The sequence below is a fragment of the Rhinopithecus roxellana genome, chromosome 9, assembly GCF_007565055.1.
Source record: "Rhinopithecus roxellana isolate Shanxi Qingling chromosome 9, ASM756505v1, whole genome shotgun sequence".
In the NCBI taxonomy this organism is placed as follows: domain Eukaryota; kingdom Metazoa; phylum Chordata; class Mammalia; order Primates; family Cercopithecidae; genus Rhinopithecus; species Rhinopithecus roxellana.
In genome coordinates this window covers 63,800,400-63,823,071 of record NC_044557.1, presented here as the reverse complement: position 1 = coordinate 63,823,071, position 22,672 = coordinate 63,800,400, and the positions used below count along the sequence as shown (strand labels likewise).

Below are 22,672 nucleotides of genomic sequence, written 5' to 3'. Positions count from 1 at the left end.
TGCAGGTGGAATTAAGCTTGCTAACCAGGTGACACTAAAATAGGGAGACTGTGCCCCCATTATCCAGGTGGGGCCAATATAATCACAAGGGAGAATGGGGAAGAGGGAGGGAGAAAAGGAGAGGCAGAGGAAGAGATGTGTTGGAGCTGGCTTTGAAGATGAAAGAAGGGAAGTATAAGCCAAGAAATGCAGGCAGCCCCTTGAAGCTAGAAAAGGGCACAGATTCCTCCTCTAGAGCCTCTGGAAGGAATGCGACCCTGCTGACACATTAAGTTGAATCTAGTGAGACCTGTGTCAGACTTTTGAACTACTGAACTGCAAGATAATGAATGTGTGTGGTTTTAAGCCACTAAATTTGTGGAAGTGTGTTATAGCAACAACAGGAAACGAATACATCTCTCTTTTAAAAAATTCAGATTTATTATTTTTTTTCTAACCATAAAAGTAAGACATGATAAAATTTGGATTGCGTAAAAATAAAATGTAAAAATTACTTTCAAGTTTTTAGTATATACCCTTTTAGTATTATTTCCTGCTTATATATACATACATACGTATAAGTGTATGCACATGTTACAAAATTAGATCACGTGGCATAGCTTTGCAGCTTGCCTTTTCATTTAGCAATCATGAGCATTTTCTTACGACTGAAATGTTCTAATTGTGCTATCCAATACAGTCACATGTGGCTATTTAGAACTTGAAATGTGGCTAGTCTGAATTGAGACATACAGTAAGTCCTCACTTAATGTCAATAGGTTCTTGGAAACTGTGACTTTAAGCAAAACAATGTACAACAAAACCAGTTTTACCATGCTAATTGACATAAACAAGAGGTAAATTCCATCGGCATATTTCTGTTTACAAAAACATCATTAACTTTTAAATAAGGACCAAAACACTTCTAATATTAAGCATTGAAATAAATGTAATACAAAATGTAATAAATACATAAATCTTGGAAAGATTAATAAAAGCAAGGCCAGGCATAGTGGCTCATGTCTGTAATCCCAACACTTTGGGAGCCTGAGGCAAGAGGATCACTTGAGTCCAGGCGTTCCAGACAAGTCTGGACAACATAGCAAGACTCTTGTCTCAAAAAAAAAAAAAAAGAATAAATTAAAAACATAAAAATAAACAAGTAAGGTAATTACTTACCCAATTATTTCAGTTCAGGGTCACTGGAAGTTGGAGCTAGCTCGGAGCACAAGGTCTCTATGTTGCCCAGACTGATTTTGAACTTCTGGGGTCAAGCAATCCTCCTGCCTTGGCCTACCAGAGTGTGGGGATTGTAGGCGTGAGTCACCACACCTGGCCTACATAAGATTTTACACTGAAATACTTATTCATCACATAACTGATTTAATAAGTTATTTGGGGCCAGTTGTGGTGGCTCATGCCTGTAATCCTAGCACTTTGAGAGGCCGAGGCAGGTGGATCACTTGAGGTCAGGAGTTCGAGACCAGCCTGGCCAACATGGTGAAACCCCATCTCTACCCAAAATACAAAAATTAGCCGGACATGGTGGCACACACCTGTAATCCCAGCTACTTGGGAGGCTGAGGCAGGAGAATCACTTGAATCTGGGCAGCGGAGTTTGCAGTGACCTGAGATCATGCCACTGCACTCTGGCTCTGAACGTGAGTGAGACTTTATAGAGTGAGGCTCTGTCTCGAAAAAAAAAAAAAAAAAGTTATTTGGAGCTTTCACCATGCCTCTCCTATTTAAGGTGAGGTGTGGGACCATCTTTGAGAAAGGAGTCAGGTTTCCTCTGAACTGTCACTGTTGTTTGTCATAAGCTGCAGTGAACTCTATACATGGGACACTGCTGCCACTGAAGAGCTTGGAACACTCCTCCAGGGGCTTTCGTAAACCACACCGGGTCTTCCTGGACCTCCCAAGCCCCATGCCAAACAGCGTCAGTGATAATGAAGGATCTCTCTGGTACAGGCTGCCCTTTTTGGAGGCATGTAGAGCCAGCAAACCTCACCTCGCCTGGAACTATGTTGAATGTCATCAGTCTCTAAGAGCAGGGGGTCATTTGCAAATCATCACTCACAGCATTTGCTTAGTCAATAACAACGTCACAAAGAAACCACACTTAGAACTTGAAATGTGGCTAGTCTGAATTGAGACGTACAGTAAGTCCTCACTTAACGTCATCAATAGGTTCTTGGAAACTGTGACTTTAAGCAAAACAATGTATAACAAAACCAGTTTTATATGGGCTAATTAACATAAACAAGAGGTAAATTCCCTCAGCATAAGAAACTCTTAGCCCTTATGAGTTCCCTTGGATCCTTATTTACATATTGGATATAGTCAGGTCAAATAAAGTACCCCAGACTCAAGCCTTGTGAGGGTCCATATCCTCAACTAAATTCTTAGAATATAATTCTAGGGGAAAGAATATGCCTCCTTTTTCCTGTCCACTTTCAGGGTCAGATAAGTTTCCCTGTTGAATCTGGCTGGTGATTTCTTATTTATTAATCAGTGGGGAGGCAGAATAGGAAGTCTAGTTACATTATTGGGCTGCATCTCTGAAATCCTAGATTTTCTTGGTAATAATAGTAAAGAGAAAAATCTCTCTCTCTCTGTGTTTCTTTCTCTATCTCTCTGTTAGATACAGGGTCTTGCTCTGTCACCCAGGCAAGAGTGCAGTGTAGCTCACTCACTGTAGTCTTGAACTCCTGGGATCAAGTGATCCTCCTGCCTCAGCCTCCTGAGTAGCTGGGACCACAGGTGTGAGCCACCACACCAGGCTAATTAAAAAACTTTTTTTTTTTTTTTTTTTTTTTTTTAGAGACAGGGTCTCACTATATTGCCCAGGCTGGTCTTGAACTCCTGGCTTCAAGCTATCCTCCCACTTTGGCCTCCAAAGTGCTGGGATTACGGTGCAAGCCACCACACCCAGCCTGTCGTCTCTTAGCTCTAGGATCTAACTCTGACTCAACACACTCATTATTTGTTAAATTTAAAGTGGAAATAAATTATATGTAAAAGAGTCAGTAGATCTACCTCTGAGGTTTATCAAATATTGCAGACACTGCTATTTTACCTCAGATAGAGGTTGTTTTTGTTGTTACCTTTTAACTTCTGAGCCCCTCACATTTTGTTAATCCATAAAATTATTTGTGGCCCTTCCCATTGATACCGTATCAGTGATATATCTTATGGTTGAAAGGATTGAAAGTTTTCCAGTCTTTCGAGTGACTACTGCCTAATTTGTTTCAGGGTCCATTTCATTCCTTTTAGCTGTTGGCATTGTAATTTGCCTTTCTAGGTGTTATCTACACTTTTCACAACAGGAAAGGCTGCAGCACAGGTGAGAGGTCAGGTTTTCTCAAAAGCATGTTCAGAGCAGGATAGTGATGGAGGAGCCAGGATGTTCCTGGGTGTGCTGTGGTAGACAGCCTAGGCAAACCTACCCCCAAAAATCTGAGGAAGCTGAAAGGCTGAAAAAGAGGCTGATAAATCTGCCCAAGGGAAAGATTCATGGTCAAGGGTGTTTTGTCCGAAGTGCAGGATTCACAGTTAACAAGCTACAGTGGTGAGCAGGTCTATGCAAACTTGCCCCCAAAGGTTGAAGAAAGAGACTGACAAATCCAGTTTCTTAGGAAGAAACATTTAAAAGGGACTTAGGAACAGAAACAATCTCTCTGTTGGCTGAGGGATGGTAGATTCCCGCACCTGTGCTCCAGAAAATATCCTCTATATAGCAAGCTTTTTTGGTAAAATGTGCAGCTGCATGCCTCAGACTTTCTACCAAAACTTGTGACCACTGGGGAGGTTAGATAAACATCTTTATGAGGGTCTATCCATGCAATGGAAACACCTTGGTATGCAGTAGTCAAACATCGGTCATCATGGCAGTTTTTCTTCAAGATGGCATCACTATTGCCATGCAACCAGCTGTTTCCCTGCCCTGGACCCAAGTTCCCCCTAAGTTTGTATTTAAAAAGGGCATCTTATCAACACATTTTAAGGTAACATGCTGACCTGGTGATTGTCAAGGCCAGAATGGAAAGACATAGTGGGAACAAGACTGTTGGTCGTGTTTTTACCAATTAAGGGATTTACCACGTGAATCCCTTAATTTACCAATTAAGGGATCCTTGTCTCCCCCAAGTGGATGTGTCTCTGGTTGAGGATGACTTTGAAAGGGACTGATTTCTAGCCATGGTGAATACTTAACTGACATCTAACTCCCAGTATCTTCCACTCATCCATTCTACTTTATTCCTTAGGCCTATGTAAAACAAACCCAGTCTTTACACTGAGCCATCTTTTAGTTTAGTGTAAACCATGGGCTTCTTTCATGGGTTGTTTCATCAATCTTTCAATACAAAAAAGATACCTCTTCACACAGACTTTCTTTTTTTTTTTTTTTTTTTGAGACGGAGTCTTGCTCTGTCGCCCAGGCTGGAGTGCAGTGGCCGGATCTCAGCTCACGGCAAGCTCTGCCTCCCGGGTTTACGCCATTCTCCTGCCTCAGCCTCCCAAGTAGCTGGGACTACAGGCGCCCGCCACCTTGCCCGGCTAGTTTTTTGTATTTTTTAGTAGAGACGGGGTTTCACCGTGGTAGCCAGGATGGTCTCGATCTCCTGACCTCGTGATCCGCCCGTCTTGGCCTCCCAAAGTGCTGGGATTACAGGCTTGAGCCACCGCGCCCGGCCCACACAGACTTTCTTAATACCTACTCTGTGGTTTCCATTCCACTTACCTCCTTCAGATACATTTTTTATTTTTGTTGGTTTTTTTCCTCGAAGCCCACTAGAATGAAAGTTTCATGAGGCTTTTCATGTCATTTTGTCATATGCTGTGCTTGGTGCATTATAGGCACACAGTACTCTCTGGCCTTATACTCTCACAGATCTGCAAGATCCCTACTCCAACCCAGTGCAAACTCTTCTCTCTATAAAAAGAGATCCTTTTCCCCAATAGTTTCAACATAAGTCATAGAATTGAGTTTCACTGGCCTGGCCAGAATCCTGTGCCCATCCCCAACAAATTACTGTGGCCAAGGGGATGGGCCACATTGCTTGGCTACTCTTGGGTCGCCTGCTCAACTGGAATAATGTTTTTTCTTTTTCTTTTTAGAGCCAGGGTCTCACTCTGTCTGACTGGAGTGCAATGGTGCAGTCATAGCTCACTACAGCCTGCAACTCTTGGGCTCAAGGGATCCTCCAGCCTCAGCCTCCTGAGTAGCTGGGACTATGGGCATACACCACACTATGCCCGGCTAAGTTTTAAAATTTTTGTGGAGATGGTGGTCTCACTATGTCGCCCAGGTTGGTCTCCAACACCTGGGCTCAAGTAATCTACCTGCCTTGGCCTCCCAAAGTGCTGGGATTACAGGTGTGAGCCACCACACCCAGTCTGGAATAATATTTGACTGTTGTAGAATCACATGGCTAGCAGTGATGAAGGATTGATTACTTGAAAGACAATTAAGCACTGCTACTAAAAGGAAGATGGAAGGAATGCAGGACAGGTAAAAGTACACAGGGAGGAATGCATATTCAGAAGGCCTGTTTGTCAAGCACTGTATAGGTTGAGCACCCTTAATCTGAAAATCTGAAATCCAAAATGCTCCAAAATTCAAAACTTTTGAGCATGATGTGGTGCTCAAGGAAATACTCGGTGGAGCATTTTGGATTTCAGATTTTCCTATTGGGATGCTCAACTGGCATGTATTCTGCAAATACTCACAAATCTGAAAACATCCAAAATCTGAAACACTTCTGGTCTCAAACATTTCAGATAAGGGTTACTCAAGCTGCATATACATTATTCCATTTAATTTACATCACAACCCAACAAAGTGGGTACTATTTTTAGAGGAGAAAGCAGACTTAGAAAGATTAAGAAATTTGCCAGCTACAAGTTGATGAGCTGGGTCTCAAATCCAGGTCTGTTCGGTTCTAAGACAGAACCTATATGTAGCATGTCTCTCTTCACTCCTACCGCTCAGATTTTATTCATGTGTCACCCTCAGTCATTCACTATGGTTCACTGGATAGCTAGGGAAGCACAGAATAAACACTCAGTATTTCACTCAGTTCAGGCTCTGTGCCCTGAGTGTGCCTGTCTTTGCCATCTTCTCCCAGCCAATGTTGTCTCTCCAATTTCTCCAGTTTTCCAGCCTTTCCATTAGACTGAAACTCAGTTCTGCTTCTATCTCTTCCACGTCTTGTCTGAAGCTTTCCCTGATGGTTTCACATACACTAATCCGTGTGAACTCTGAAGTTCACCACTTCTTCTTTAGGCCAATAGTCGGGGTGGGGAAGGAAAGAGTAGAAACAAATTACTCTTTGGACAAATTCCATGCAAAGATTTTCAGCTGGGTAGACCCTTGCTTGATAAGAGGCCTGAAAAACGTTGGTAAAGTCCAAACCTACTTCTGAGCCTCAATTAGTAACTTTCTTCGTGGCTCCAAGGTTTCACCTCCAGAGTGTTTGTTAATAGGTTGAGGACAAAGACTCCCTGACCAGAATGAGCGTCCTCTGTCCTATTGTTTAGCAGAATCAGGCACGTAGTAGGTACTCAGTGTATTGACTCAATATCATGCATCTGTTGTGTCCCAGCTATCTTCCACAGGGCTTGATGGGTTGACTTAAATAACACTGCAAATTCAGGTTATTTCAATAAAAACAGCTCGGCATCATTAAGGCACAAGAGCCTCACCCGTCTACACCACTTTCCACTAACTTCCAGTTGCCTTCCTTCAAAACCCTTGTGCTTTCTTAAGAACCCCACACAAATACCGCCCCTCTGTCAAAACGTCCTCAGCTTTGCCAGGTAGAGAATTGCTTCTGCAGTAGCTGGGCCACGTCTCTGTGGTAGTGCCCACTTCATAGGATCGGTATTAATCTGTTTATCTTTCTCATCTTCTGGGCTCTGAGCTCCTAGAAGTCGGCTTTTTCACCTTTTACCCAAGCCAAACAGTTATTCGCATAAGGTTGGTTATAATTAAAATGTCGGTTTGTGCACATGTTTTGGGACTCTGTGTATGAGTACGACTAAAATCTTCAATTTACTAAGAAGATAAAGAGGTCGATAAATAAGGAGGTCAAGCCCGTTTTGCAGGGTCACACAGGAAAGAAGCAGACCACGAAAATGAACTTCGGCTGTCACCTGCGGTGGGCGCGCTAGAGGTCTTTTGAACTCCTTCGGCTACCGTCGCCAGGTTCTCTCCGTGCACTGTTATTCTGCGCCTGCGCGCGGCTGGAATGCCGTCCATTTTTCCTTTAGTCGGGAAGGACGTTGGTATTGAGGTAAGTGTGGTCCGTGTTGCATCTCCACCGCGACACTTCGGGTTGTCACAACGGCAGCCTCCCGCTTTCTCTCTGCCTCGGATTTAGTCGTGACTCTGTGTCTCTGCTGTGGTGAAGCTTCGGGCCTCTCTGCCGCATCTACCCCCTCACACTTCCGCTGCGGCCTCAGGAGGGCGGCGGGCGGACCACAGGGACCGGGTGGGTTGCGACGGCCCCACCGAAGCCGGGTGGGCTGCGGGACCCTCGAGAACCCAGCGGGCTTCGGAGTGAGCCGACCCGGGGCCAGTACCCGCTGCGCTTTTTCCCAGCCATCGTGACCTTGGTGAGGTCATTTGACCTATTTGGCCCCGGTGTTTCTCTCCCGTGAGAAAAGGGGTAGTGGTTTCTTCTGCAGCTGGTAGTGAGGCGCAAGGGTCAGTGTAGGCGAAGCAGCGGGCAGCGTCGCTCGCTGTGTGGCAGCGTTTTAAGAGCTGGGAAGATGGAGGAGGGTCACCGTGCCTGTCGCAGGAGGGAAAGGATGGGCTTCCTGCAACCTCCCTCGCCCCACGGCTTCCCATCCTGCCCCCGGCCGCGTTAGCTGAAGGCCTGCAGGGACGCAAGGGTCTTTGGGCCCCCGGGTGAGGCTGGGCAAAGGAGTAGTTAGGTAATTTGGGCCCTCATGGCAATTGCCGCGTTCCCGTCCAGGTTTTAATGGTATATCGTGTGACCGTGGAAGACACCTGCCTCATGATCTGACAGGGTTGTCACGAAGGTTTAACGAGTGGACAGAAAATTTTTAGAAGAGTAAATGTTCCATAAATGGGTTTGCCATCGTTAATTACAATGTGGAGCTACTGCTTATTTTTCTTGTTGGGAAAGATTTTTGTTGCCTTTGCTCAACCATTACTAGTGTGCCGCAGTTAGTCGCCTTTATTTATGGTAGTCGCTCAGTGTATGGGGGCCGGGGGAGGGAGAGGTGAAACAAGCTAAGCCAAGAGACAGCTTAGGCTTTGTGAGAGGAATCCATCCACTGTCGTGCTGTGATTCTCTAGGTAGTAAAATGTACTGTGCATGAGAATTCTTTTGATATATTATTTTCTTCAGAGTTTTTCTTTTATTATTTTACCCGAGAAAGGAAAAAAAGCTCAGTAGGGAGAGCTACCTGAGATATGTAGGGCCCAGAGACCTGAGTATTGGACTTCAGTCCCGCCCCTCACCCGTGTCTCAACCCAAATGTTATTCCTGGATTTGTGACACAAATGACAGCGTTTAGTCAGTCAATAGTTTATGTTATTTAAATGTAAATTCTTGATGAACAATTTAGGAATTGCCTCTAATTTTTTCTTAACCCACTTGTAGGCTGGAATCCCAGCACTTTGAGAACATGAGGTAGGGTGATCACTTGAGGGCAGGAGTTTTTAAGACCAGCTAGACCCTGTTTCTGCCAAAAAAGAAAAACATTTCATTTGTAACTGCTGCTAATCGGAGTTTATATTCAGGACAACTCCAATGCTTCCAGGTGGCCATTCTCAATGCTGCTAATCGGAGTTTATATTCAGGACAACTCCAGTGCTTCCAGGTGACCATTCTCAAGTTTATGGCTTAAATAAACTCTATACTTAATCATATTTTCTGAATCTCTTAAGGTTGGCATACGTATCAAGGACAGTAACTACCATGGCACCCGAAGTTTTGCCAAAACCTCAGATGCGTGGCCTTCTGGCCAAGCGTCTGCGATTTCATATGGTTACAGCATTCGTGCTATCCCTGGGAGTTGCAGCTTTGTATAAGGTATGTATGTTTTTTACTTTGTGCCAAAGGTCATAAAGTATGTGTTTTTGGTTGAAAAATCTTTTAAAGAAATCCCCCTTGTAATGTGTTTCCTTCTAACCCTTTCTGCACTCACCTCAGTGTGACAGGAACTATAGCTTGTCGTCCATCTTTAAATGAAACTTGTTAGTTTGCTGGAATGCCATAACAAAGAACCATAGACTGGGTGCCTTAAATTTGCTCGCAGTTCTGGAGGCTAGAAATCTGTTGGCAGGGTTGATACCTTCTGAGGCCTCTGTTGGCTTGTAGATGGCTCCCTTCTTTTGTCTTCACAGGGCCCTCTGTGGACATATATCTGTGGCTGAACTTCTTTTCCTTTCCCTTTCCTTCCTTCTTTCCTTTTTCTGCCCTTCTTTTCATTTTTTTTCCTTCTTTCCTTTTTCTTTCTTTCTTTGAGACAGGGTCTTACTCTGTCAGCCGGTACCTGGGACTGCAGGTACACACCACCACAACTGGCTAATTTTTATATTTTTTGTAGAGATGAGGTTTCAGAGTTGGCCACGTTGTCCAGGCTGGTCTTGAACTCCTGGGCTCAAGGATCCACCTGCCTGGGCCTCCTAAAGTGCTGGGATTACAGTCGTGAGCCACTGCACCTGGCTTGCTGAATTTCTTAAAAGAACATCAGTCATATTGGATTAGGGCCCACCCTAAATGGCCTCATTTTAACTTAGTTATCTCGTTAAAGCCCTTATTTCCAAAAACGTTTAGATTCTGAGGTACTGAGAGTTAGGACTTAAACACATGAATTTTGGTCAAACACAATTCAACCCATTACAGAAGCTAGTATGCAGAGGGGCTCTGCCCCTCTATCCATGGGGGATTGGTTCAGGAGCCCTGACGATACTTTAAATCATCTCTAGAGTACTTATAATGCCTAATGCAATATAAATGCTATGTCAGTAGTTTATACTGTATTTTTAATTTTGTAGCATTTTTTATTTTTTTCCTCAAATATTTTCAGTCCTTGGTTGGCTGAATCCATGAGTGTGGAACGTGCAGGAATGGTCGGCTGATTATGGTTCTGTTTGACACCTTGAGTAATTGTCACAGAATTGTATTTTAACAGTCTCCCTAATGTGGATTTTGTTATGCCTTTTATTTTTAATCAAAGGCTGCATATTTACAACTTTTCCATAAAAATGCTTTTGATAATACATATGTTTATCATTCTTGTCATAATACCCCATGAAAGAATTCAGAGCTTTGCTTTTAAACTCTTTGTACTTAATTTTTGTTTAGTGTTTATATTCTTTACTGGGCTGTGAGCCTCATTAAGGCAGGTACCATGTCTTTTGTTTACTGTGGCACCCTATTGTTGGGTGCTGGACACACAAATAGGTTCTTAAAAGGACCTGTTGAATAAGAGGCAGTGTATAAAATTCAATACGGTGTTAGGTAATGTAGTGTTCCAAGTGCTTTGGAGGACACAAAAGGCGTGTATCTAAATCTCTGTTCTTAAAGAACTTAGAGTCAAGTTGGGGAGGTAAAAAAAAAAAAAAGAAGACATTGCAAGATAGAACATAACTGAAAGAATGGTTTTGGGGGATGTTGTGGGTCACAGTTATTGTGGGTCATAGCTATTTGATAGAGGAGGTAGAATTTGAGCCTTGCAAGTTAGGGCGAGGGACTAGGTCTGGTGGCTCATGCCTGTAATCCTGGCACTTTGGGAGGCCGAGGTGGGCGGATTGCTTGAGCTCACGAGTTCAAGACCAGCCTGGGAGATATGGAGGAACTACGTCTCTACTAAAATACAAAAATTAGGTGGGCATTTCTTTTCTTTTCTTTTTTTTTTTTTTGAAACGGAGTCTCGCTCTGTTGCCCAGGCTGGAGTGCAGTGGCGCGAACTTGGCTCACTGCAAGCTCCACCTCCTGGGTTCACGCCATTCTCCTGCCTCAGCCTCCCGAGTAGCTGGGACTACAGGTGCCCACCGTCATGCCCAGCTAATTTTTTTTGTATTTTTTAGTAAAGATGGGCTTTCACCGTGTTAGCCAGGATGGTCTCGATCTCCTGATGTCATGATCTGCCCACTTTGGCCTCCTAAAGTGCTGGGATTACAGGCGTGAACCACCGCACCCAGCCACATTTCTTGGAAAATTACAAAAATACATGATATGCCTGTGGCCTTAGCTACTTGGGAGGTTGAGGTGAGAGGTTGGCTTGAGCCTGGGAAGCAGAGGTGTCAGCCAAGGTTGGGAGGCGAGGCCAGGTGCAGTGGCTTACGCCAGTTATCCCAGCACTTTGGGAGGCAGAGGCGGGCAGATCACCTGAGGTCAGGAGTTTCAGACTAGCCTGGCCAACATGGTGAAACCCCATCTCTAGTAAAAAAACAAAAAAATTAGCTGGGCGTGGTGGCGGGCACCTATAATCCCAGCTGCTTGGGAGGCTGAGGCAGGAGAATTGCTTGAACCCAGGAGGTGGAGGTTACAGTGAGCTGAGTTCGTACCATTGCACTCCAGCCTGGGCAACAAGAGCGAGACTCTGTCTCAAAACAAAAAAAACAAAAAAAAAAATGGGGAGGCGGAGGTTGCAGTGAGCCGAGATCGCACCACTGCACTCCAGGCTGGGTGATAGAGCCAGACTGTCTCAAAAAAAAAAATGGGGAGAACTGGGAGAGCAAAGAGGAGATGGAACACTGAGAAAGCAGTTAAGTGGACCTAAGCTTTGGTACTCTTTGGAGAGACAAGCACAAAAAATCTTTTGGTTCTTGAGATTCCTGCTGCCTGGCATATAGTGGGCATGAAGTAAATGTTTGTAGAAGGGATGGATGTGATGCAGTTTTTGCTCCTTAGTTTAGCTAAATTTGGGTTCTTGTGTCACAACCAGGAGAAATTAGGCACATGGACACACTGAAGAGTGAGGAGGGCTGAATTTATTGGCTGAAAAGGAACAAATAAAACAGACTCTGGGCAAAGTGAGGGGGTGTCCTGCTGACAGGCCCCCACCTCACAGATTGAATACCAGGCCACCACACAGGAGCTGAAGAGACTAGGGTCCTTCCCACTGCAAAAGGTGCAACTTCTCCTGGCTCCACCCTGTTTACCCCCAGTGTGCCTGTGGCCATTAGCCAAAAAGAATCAGTCCTGAAAGGGCAGGCAAATGTGCAGTTCTCCCTCAGTGTTTTGGGATCTGGGTCCAACAGTCTGGCCTTTCAGCCTTCAGGCTGTTTTTCCAGGACCCTTGGCTGTCTCCTGTCTGTCAGATGGATGACTAAATGAAGTAGGGAGAGTCCAAATTAACCGTACGTGTAATGATGGCCCCCAGCACTTGCGCTTCTGCCTCTTTTTATTTTATTTTTTTTTGACGGAGTCTTGCTCTGTCACCCAAACTAGAGTGCAGTGTCACGATCTTGGCTCAGTGAACCCTCCGAGGCCTCCCGGGTTAAAGCAGTCCTCCTGCCTCTGCCTTCCAAGTAGCTGGGATTACAACTGCCTGCCACCATGCCTGGCTAATTTTTTTATTTTTAGTAGAGATGGAGTTTAATCATGTTGGCCAGGCTGGTCTCCAACTCCTCACCTCATGATTCGCCCCCCTTGGCCTCCCAAAGTGCTGGGAGTATAGGCATGAACCACCACACCCGGCCTCTGCCTCTTGATTTATTACTGGGAAGAAATTGGTAATTCAAGTAGAAGTGAAGTAGTAAAACTGGTCAGGTAAAGGATTCTTACTATATTACTCCTCAGGTAGCATATTTCTGCAGAGGGAGACCCCATGTTTAAAAAAAAATAATAGTAAAGTCACTTAAACTTTCCGTTTTTGTCTTGAATCTTCATTTGTTCTTTCTCTGTTGAACCCCGCCCGCCCTTTGTGTACGGAAACCTCAAACAAAACAAAATAGACACCTTATTCCCCCATTCTTTTCTTTGCAAATTTAGCAATTTCTTAGACTTTGTCTTCCTTTTTATCTGTCACCACCTCCACCCCTTAGAAAATGTAGGGTTTAAATTAAAGGGTGAACGAAAACATGTGTTCTACCTTGTCTTTAGATATTATAATCTGAAATCTAATTTCCAGTAATCTGAAAAATAAACTAATGGATGGTTGCTTTTTAGTTTGGTGTGGCTGATAAAAGAAAGAAGGCATACGCAGATTTCTACAGAAACTATGATGCCATGAAAGATTTTGAGGAGATGAGGAAGGCTGGTATCTTTCAGAGTGTAAAGTAATCCTTGGAATATAAAGGTAATATGGTTATTTGAAGTTACTTAAAAAAAAAAATTCTAATTGTGGTAAAATGCAAATACAGATGACTATCCGTGACTTACGATGTTTGGACTTAAGAGTTTTTGACTTTACGATGGTATGGAAGTGATACACATTTGGTAGAAACCATACTTTGGATTTTGATCTTTGTCCACATGAGCAATAAGTGGCACAATACTTTCGTGATGTGGGGGAGCAGCAATGACCACATCTCCCAGTCAGACACATAATCACAAGGGTAAGCAACTGATGCTGTATTCTGTAGTGCTGTGTGAGATACTCAGTGTTTTGTTATAAGCTAGGCTTTGTGTTAGATGATTTTCTGCAACTGTAGGCTAACATAAGTGTTCTGAGCACATTTGAGATAGGGAAGGCTAAGCTATGATGTAGGTTAGGTGTATTAAATGCATTTTCAACTTAAGATATTTTAAACTTATGATGGTTTTATCAGAATGTAACCTCATGGTAAGTTAAGGAGCATCTGTAATATAAAATTTGCCATCTTAATCATTTTTAATTGTACAGTTTAGTAGTGTTAAGTTCATTCACGTTGTGCAACCAGTCTCCAGAATTCTTCATCTTACGGAATTGAAACTATATCCATTAAGCAACCCATTCACACCTCCACTTAGACCCTGGCAGCCACTGTGTTACTTTCTAAGAATTTGGCTACCCCAGGCATCTTGTAAGTAGAATCATACAGTATTTGTTTTCTTGTGACTGGCTTATTTCACTTAGTGTAATGTACTCAGGGTTCATCCATGTTACAGCATGTGTCACAATTTCCTTTCTTTTTAAAGCTGAATGATCTATTTTAGTTGTGTCACATTGTTATCCATTCATCATCAGTAGACGCTTGGGTTGCTTCCACTTTTTGATTGTTGCGAGTGATACTGTGAACCTAGGCATACAAATATTCCTTCAAGGCCTTGCTTTCAGTTCTTTTGGGATATATTCAAAAGTGGAATTGCTGGAATCATAGGATTTTTAATTTCTTAAGAAACTGCCATACCATTTTCCATAGTGGCTGCACCATTTTACACTCTTTCCATCCTCCCCAACACTTTTTTTTTTTTTTAACAGGATCTCCTTCTGTCACCCAGGCTGTAGTGCGATCATGGCTCACTGCAGCCTCAACCTCCCAGGCTCAAGGGATCTTCCTGCCTCAGCCTCTGAAGAAGCTGGCACTGTAGGCATGTGCCACCATACCTGGCTAACTTCTGTATTTTTAGTAGAGACAGGGTTTCACTGTATTACCTGGGCTGGGCTTGAATTCCTGGGCTCAGGTGATCCACCCACCTTGGCCTCCCAAAGTGTTGGGATTACAGGCGTGAGTCACTGTGCCTGGCATAATTTTGGTATTTTTGATAGTAGCCATCCTAGTAGTTATGAGGTGTTATCACATTGTTTTGATTTGCATTTTCCTGATTATTTGTGATGTTGAGCATCTTTTCATGTGCTTATATGCCATTTGTATGTTATCTTTGGAGAAATGTTTATTCAGTTCTGCTCATTTTCAAATTTGGTTTTTTGTTTATTGGTTGAGTTGTGGTTCTGTATATATTCTGGATATTAACCCCTTATTAGATATGATCTGTAAATATTTGCTCCCATTTCATAGGTTGCCTTTTCACTCTGTTGCGTCCCTTGATGCACAGAAATTTAGATGTCGAATTTATGTTTACTTTTGTTTTATGTGCTTTTAGTGTCATATTCAGTAAGTCTTTGCCAAATCCAGTGTCATGAAGTCTTTTTTATGTGTTCTTCTACGACTTTTATAGTTTTAGCTCTTATCTTTTTAGATCTTTGATTCACTTGAATTTTTGTCTAGGGTGTAAAGAGCTGACTGTATTCTTTTACATGTGGTATCCAGTTTTCCCAAAATCATTTGTTAAGATTGTCGTCTTCCATGGAATGGTCTTGGTACCTTGGTGAAATCATTTGACTCTAAATGTGAGAGTTTATTTCTGGGCTCTCTATTTCATTAGTCTGTATGTCTGTCTTCAGGTCAGTACTACACTGTTTTGATTACACTAGTCTGTTTTATCTAAGATATGTTTCAAGACCCCTCCAGTAGATTCTTGAAACCACAGATAGTACCAAACCCTATATATATTATGTTGTTTTACCTATACATACCTACCTATGATGACATTTAACTCATAAATTAGGCATAGTAAGAGATTAGCAACAATAACAAGATAGAACGATGATAGTGTATAGTAATAAAAGGTGAATGTGATTTCTCAATATCTTGCTGTACTGTCCTCACCTGTTTTTGAACCGCAGTTGACTGTGGGTAACTGAAGTGGTAGAAGGTTAAACCACAAATAAGGGACGACTGCTACACTGTAGCTTTGTAGTTTGCTTTAAAATCAGTAAGTGTGAGCCCTTCAGCTTTGTTCTTTTTTCCCCCTGCCCCGAGAGTGTTCTAGCTATTTGGGGTTCCTTAAGAGTGTGAATTTTAGGATGGATCTATTTCTGTAAAAAATGCCATTGGGATTTTGATAGAAATTGCATTAAATCTGTAGATTACTTTTGGTAGTATGGACATCTTAATACTATTAAGTATTCCAATCCATGAACATGGGATGTCTTCCTTCTTTGTATCTTTAATTTCTTTTAGCAGTATTTTGCATCTTTAATTTCTTTTAGTGTTGCTAATCTCTTACTATGCCTAATTTAAGAGTTAAACTTTATTATAGATGTGTGTGTATATAGGAAAAAACATAGCTATGTAGGGTTTGGTACCATCCCTAGTTTCAGGAATTCACTGGAGGTGCCTTGAAACATATCACCCTGGATAAAAGGAGACTACTGTCATCAAAACAGTGTGTCCAAGGACACACATTTCTTTCCGTACTTTTCCTTTATTTTGCAGTGACGTGTTTCAGTTTCCTTCCTATTTCCGTTTGTGTATATTCTGTATTTTCTTTGTGGTTACTGTGGGGATTGCATGATTCAGATTTGCTAGTTTTTTTTAGCAGTGTACAGGTATATATCTGTTTCATCTAGGTCAGTGTTTAAGTCTTTCATATTCCTGGTTAAATACATTCCTAAGTATTATTTTTGGTGCTATTATAAATATAATTATTTTCTTAATTTCCTTTATTAGGGATTCCTTTATTTCATTCTTGTTGGTGTATAGAAAGAGCTGATTTTTGTATCCTCCAACTTAGCAGAATTCATTTATTCTGACACTTCTGTGTGAGAAATCTTTAGGGTTTGCTGGAGGTAAGATTATGTGATCTGTGAACAGATAGTTTTACTTATTCCTTTCCTTTTTGGGTGCTGCTTATTCCTTCTTGCCTCAATGCTCTGGCTAGGACTTCCAGTACTACATTGAATAGAAGTGGCAAGAGTGGGCATCCTTGTCTGGTTCTAGGTCTTAGAGGAAAAGCTTTCACGTTTTCTGTGTTCAGTATATTAGTTTGTCCTTTTTGGCCATGGTTGGGTTGAAGTACATTCCTTCTGTTGATAGTTTTGATCATGAAAGGATGTTGAATTTTGTCAAATACTTTTTCTGCATTTTTTTGAGATGTGTTTTTTATCCTTCATTCTGTCAGTGTGTTATGTCACATCTATTGATTTGCATATATTGAACTATCCTTGCATCCTAGGGATAAATTCCACTTAATCATGGTGTATGATTCTTTTAATGCACTGTCAAATCTGGTTTGCTAGTGGTTTGTTGAGGATTTTTGCATCTGTGTTCAAGGATTTGGCCTATAGTTTTCTTGTGTGTTTGTCTTTGGTGTCAGGATAATGCTGGCCTTATAGAATGAATGTGGAAATGTTCCCTTTTTCTCACTGTTTTTGGAAAAACTTGAGGAGGATTGGTGCTGGTTTCGTAGAGGTCTGGGCATGGTGGCTCATGCCTATAATCCCAGCACTTTGGGAGGCTGAGAAAGGAGGATCACTATAGCCCAGAAGTTAAAGATCAGCCCGTGCAACATGGCAAGACCCTGTCTCTACCAATTAGCTGGGTGTGGTGGTGCATGCCGGTAGTCTCAGCTACTTGGGAGGCTGAGGCAGGAGGTTCACTCGAGCATGGGAGTTTAAGGCTGCTAGTAAGCTATGATCACACCACTGCACTCCATCCTGGATAACAATATGAGACCCTGTCTCAAAAAATGGTTGGTAGGATTCACCATGTGGTCTTGGACTCTTCTTTGTTGAAGTTTTTGGCTACTGACTAAAAATTCCTATTAGTTATAGACGTTCAGATTACTTTTTTCCTGATCCAGTCTTGGTTAGGTTGTATTTCTAGGGTGGGTGTGGTAGCTCATAAAGCCTCTAATCCTAGCACTTTGGGAGGCCAAAGCAGGTGAATTGCTTGAGCCCAGGAGTTTGAAACCAGCCTGGGCAGCATGGTGAAACCCCGTCTCTACAAAAAAAAAAATACAAAAAATAATGTGTGTGATGGCGCACGCCTGTAGTCCCAGCTACCTGGGAGGATCACCGGAGCCTAGGAGGTCAAGGCTGCAGTGAGCAGTGATTGCACCACTGCACTCCAGCCTAGGTATCAGAGGGAGATGCTGTCCCCATCCCCCGCAAAATTTTCTTTTTTGAGTTGTGTATTTCTGTTTCTTCTAGGTCATCCCATTTGTTTACATGTAATTGTTCATAGCATTCTCACTCCTTTTAGATCTGTACAATCAGTTGTAATGTTTCCTCTGTTGTTTGGTGGTTCTCTTTTTTATTAGTGTGACTAAAGGTTTGTCGATTTGATCTTTTCAAAGAACTGACTGTTGGCTTTGATTTTTCTCTATTGTAATCTATTTTGTTTATCTCTAATATTTACTTCAGCTACATTTGGGTTTAATTCCTCTTTTTCTAGTTCTTAGGTTGATAGTTTTTCTTTTAAAATTTCCTTGTAATTTATTTTTAATTTATTGATAGTCTGTTTAACTGAAACACGTTTGTGGATTTTCCTCTTTTCCTTTGGCTTTTGATTTCTAGTTTCATGCCATTGTGATCAGAAAAGATACTTTGTGTGATTGCCAGTTTTTTAACATTTAAGACTTATTTTGTGACCTAAAATATGGTTTGTCTTGGAGAATGTTCCATGTGCTCTTGGGAAAAATGTGTATTCTGTTGTTAGATGGAGTGTTTTGTTAGGTCCAGTTGATTTATAGTGTTGTTCAAGTCCTGTGTTTTATTATTAATCCTTCTGTCTAGTTCTGTCAGTTATTGAAAGTGGGGTATTGAAGTCCTCCACTGCTATTGTAGAGCTGTCTGCTTCTCCCTTCAATTCTGTGTTTGCTTCATATATTTAGAGCTCTGATGTTTGGTGCATATGTATAATTGCTAGATCTAGAATTAATCTTTTTAAATTATAGAATGTTCTTTTTTGTCTCTTGTAACATTTTAGACTTGGTCTATTTTGTCTGATTTAGTGTAGCTACCCCTGTTCTCTTGGTTACTATATGTGTGGTACACCTTTTTCCACCCTTTCACTTTCAACTTGTGTGTCCTTACATCTACAGTGAGTCTTGTAGACAGCATATAATTGGATCCAGGTTTTTAATCCACTCTGTCGTTGTCTTTTGGTTGGGGAGTTTAATCCATTTACATTTAAGGTTATTACTGATAAAGACACAGTATTGCCATTTTGTTTTCTGTATGTCTTACAGCTTCTTTGTCCCTCATTTCTTTCCTCATTCTTTTATAGGGACATGTTTCAGTCTTTCCTTTTGTATTCAGTATTTTCTTTGTGGTTACCATGGGAATTACATGAAATATGCTAAAGTTATAATGATTTATTTTAAACTTACAACAACTTCAATTGCATATAAAAACTCAACTCCTTTACACCACCCACCCTCTTTTCCTGTGTTACCGGTATCACACATTATGTGTTTGTATATTATGTATCCATTAACATAGACCTATAGTTCTTACGCTTTTGTCTTTTAAATCCTATAAAAGAATTAAAAGTGAATTTACAGACCATTTTTTTTTTTTTTTTTTTTTAAAGAGATGGAGTCTCACTCTGTCACCCAGGCTGGAATGTAGTGATGCAATCTTGGCTCACTGCAACTGCCGCCTCGTGGGTTCAAGCAATTCTCATGCCTCAGCCTCCTGAGTAGCTTGAATTACGGATGCGCCCCACTGTGCCCAGCTACTTTTTACATTTTTAGTAGAGATGGGATTTCACCGTGTTGGCCAGACTGGTCTTGAACTCCTGACCTCAAGTGATTTGCTCCCAAAGTGCTGGGATAATAGGCATGAGCCACTGTACCTGGCACAAACCAAATTTTAATACAAGTTTCTGTATTCTTTGCCAGAGAACTTTATATTTTCACATGACTTTGAGTTACTGACTGGTGTCCTTTTTGTTTCAACTTGAAGTATTCCCTTCTGCATTTCTGTAAGGCAAATCTAATGATAAAACTCCTTTGACTTTTTTATCTGGGAATTTCTCCTTCATTTTTGAAGGACTTTTGTGGGATGTATTATTCTCAGTTGACAGGTGTTTTGTTTGGTTTTTTAAGCTCTCTGCCCTTTTTCTCTTCTGGGACTCCCATAATATCTATATTGGTCTGCTTGGTATAGTCAGATGTCTTAAGCTAGCTACTTTTTTTTTTTTTCTCTTCCAGACTTTTAAAAATTTAATTTTATAGAGATGGGGTCTCACCATGTTGCCTAGGCTGGTCTTGAACTCCTAGGCTCAGGTGATCCTACCACCTTGGCCTCCCAAAGTTTTGGGATTACAGGCATGAGCCACCATGTCTGGCCTGCTCTTCAGACTTGATAACTTCAAATGATCTGTCTTCAAGTTTCCTGATTCTTTCCTCTGCCTGAGTCTGCTGTTAAATCCCTCTAGTGATTCCTACCCCTTCTGCCCCCATTCAGTTACTGTATTTTTCACCTCCAGAGTGTGTTTGGTTTTTAGAAATCATTTTCTCTTTGTTTATATTCTCACTTGTTTATATAATGTCTACCTAATTTTGCTGAGTTGTCCACATTCTCCTTTAGCTCATTGAGCATTTTTTAGATAGTTCTTAAGTTTTTTAGAGTAAGTCAGCAGCTTCTGTTTCTTTAGAGTTGGTTTGTGGAGATTTGTTTCTTTCAATCGTTCGTGTTTCCGTATTTCTTTATGTGCCTTGTGATCTTTTGTGAAATTCAGGCATTTGCAAAACCAGCTACCTCTCCCTGTGCACACTGACTCTGTGCATGGAAAGGCCTTCACTGATTAGCGCACCATAAGGCTTGGTGTCCGCTCAAACTTTTTCTGGGGATGCCATCTTCTCTGGGCCTGTGCATATGCATTAGTTTTAGTTTCCTCCTATACACAGCTGCGTTTAGTTTTTCTTAGTTTTCCTGAGTTTGCCTCCAGCTTCCTCTTGGAGTCTTAGCTGTTCTGTTGTATTCTTTTGCCTCTGCTCTCTTGCCCACAGGTTTCTGTAGGTTCCCCTGCAGCTCACTCATGCCATGGTACCCATTATTGCTTTCAGCTCTTTCCAACCTCCTGTCCAAACTATGCCATTGTTCCCATTAGCACTCTGATTCAGGCCAGCTCCATACAAACCAGAACATTGCAGGTGTTTCATTCTTTACCTTATGTCTTAAGGGAAGAGACAGGGTAGTTTTCTTCTGACTGTATTGCACTGAGGAGGGCATTTGGCAAGAGTGAGCAAAAATGCCATGAAATTTCCTGCTACTTTGAGTGTGACTTTTTCTTGTTTAGGTGGTTCCTTTGGTTGCTGCTCAGCTGATTTCTAGAGTTCTTATAAAGCTAAACATTTTTAAATTTTTGGTCCATATGTTTATTATTTTTTGTCGGGGTTTGGGGACCTGGGGCTTCACAGTCTTATCTTGCTGACATGAAACTACTTTCTATGTTTAAAATAATTTTTATAGGTTATGCTATTAATTGCTAGATTGGCATTATGAATGTTACTCTTTTAGAAGTCACTGTTTAAAAAAAAAGTATTTGGGACAGTATAGTTTGTTAGGTGGGTGTCCACGAGTGACTAGCTGGCTTTCCATAGGTCTGGTTTGGTCTGTTGTATTCACAAGTCCTTATGCCTCATGGACAGTGTGAATTAAAGTTCTATATCTAGAAAAGGACTGACTGTTGTGCTGAGGAAAAGTCATCTAAATTGATTTGATAGTATGTATGAAGTACCTGATGAGACTTCCTACTCTGGAATCTTATGTGTATATTTAACAAAAAAGAACAATGTAAAGTTTCTTTTTGACACTTCAGTCTGGGTTTTTGCCTTGTAAATGAGTTTGCTGTGACACAGAGAATATGAAACTGCTATTTTGGCAGTATTCCTAAATAAGCATTTCAGTTGCACTATATATATGTGGGTTACATCCCAATAAACCTTATATGTTAGAATATCGTTAAGTCAAAAATGCATGTAAGACCCCAGAAAATCCATTAGAAAGTCAAAAAATTGTAAGTCAAACCATCATAAGTTGGGTATCATGTGTATTAAGGAAAAAAGATCAAGAAAATACTAATGGTTATTTATAATCTTATCTGCTTTGAAATTTTCAGAATTTACAGGGAGCATGCGTTTTATAATCAGAAGATATTAATAGGCTAAATTTGTTAGATTTTTACCATTTTTAAGATGTTTAAAAACCTATATGAGAGAACATACTTGGAGACAGGAACAAAAATATGGCTTGGAACAGAAACAATATGTGGCTTTAAGGGGGAATGGCGGTGGGGTGGGGGCGGTGGTGGGCGTAGAATTGAGGAGAAGGAAAAAAGAATTTGTTCAATGCACACAAGCAATGACAGTAAGGTGTGGTATGCCCAAAATGGAAAAGAGGCTATTCAGAGTGGTCAGGGAGCTTAAAGGAGCTTAAAGGAGAGGGAAACTTGGAGTCCAGTTAGCCTGAACTGTGCTTTTTCTGTGGCTAAGGGTGAGTGATCAAGGTGTGAAGTCTACTAGTAGGAATAGACCTCAGCTGATCCTCAAAGATGGTGAGTATTGAGAGAGTGTTTATCACTAACTTAGCCTTTGTGTTTCTCTTCACAGAATTTCTTCAGGTTGAATTACCTAGAAGTTTGTCACTGACTCCTGAACTATGACACATGAATATGTGGGCTAAGAAATAGTTCCTCTTGATAAATAAACAATTAACAAATACTTTGGACAGTAAGTCTTTCTTAGTTTTTAATGATAATGCAGGGCACTTAATAGCATCAGAATTGGTTTGGGATTTAACTTTTTATGAAGCTAACTTGATTTCCGTGTTCTTTAAAATTTCATTGTTCTAGCACATCTTTAACTGTGATAGTTTGTCTGTTTCTTTGCAGTTACTTGGTCTTGGGCCATGGATTAAAGTGTTCTTCATGAGCCTGTAAAACTACTGTACTGTGGGCTCTAAGAAGAGAGAGAATCCTAATAAAATCTAT

At 41.4% G+C, this 22,672-nt stretch overlaps 1 protein-coding gene across 1 annotated transcript; it reads left to right on the top strand.

Moving 5' to 3' along the window:
- The first annotated feature begins 7,189 nt into the window (after nucleotides 1-7,189).
- On the top strand, nucleotides 7,190-22,410 carry LOC104679876 (cytochrome c oxidase subunit 6C). Its single transcript, XM_010385609.2, has 4 exons — nucleotides 7,190-7,277; nucleotides 8,903-9,047; nucleotides 13,137-13,266; nucleotides 22,293-22,410. Exons 2-3 carry the CDS (start codon nucleotides 8,934-8,936, stop codon nucleotides 13,248-13,250), a joined length of 228 nt encoding a protein of 75 aa, XP_010383911.1. The 5' UTR covers nucleotides 7,190-7,277; nucleotides 8,903-8,933; the 3' UTR covers nucleotides 13,251-13,266; nucleotides 22,293-22,410.
- Nucleotides 22,411-22,672: the final 262 nt, after the last annotated feature.

What these genes read in the sequence shown, in the direction of transcription:
- LOC104679876 (XM_010385609.2), top strand. Translation starts at nt 8,934, where the DNA reads ATGGCACCCGAAGTTTTGCCAAAACCTCAGATGCGTGGCCTTCTGGCC. An exon ending in GAGTTGCAGCTTTGTATAAG is followed by an intron (nt 9,048 to 13,136) that starts GTATGTATGTTT and finishes GTTGCTTTTTAG; the next exon opens with TTTGGTGTGGCTGATAAAAG.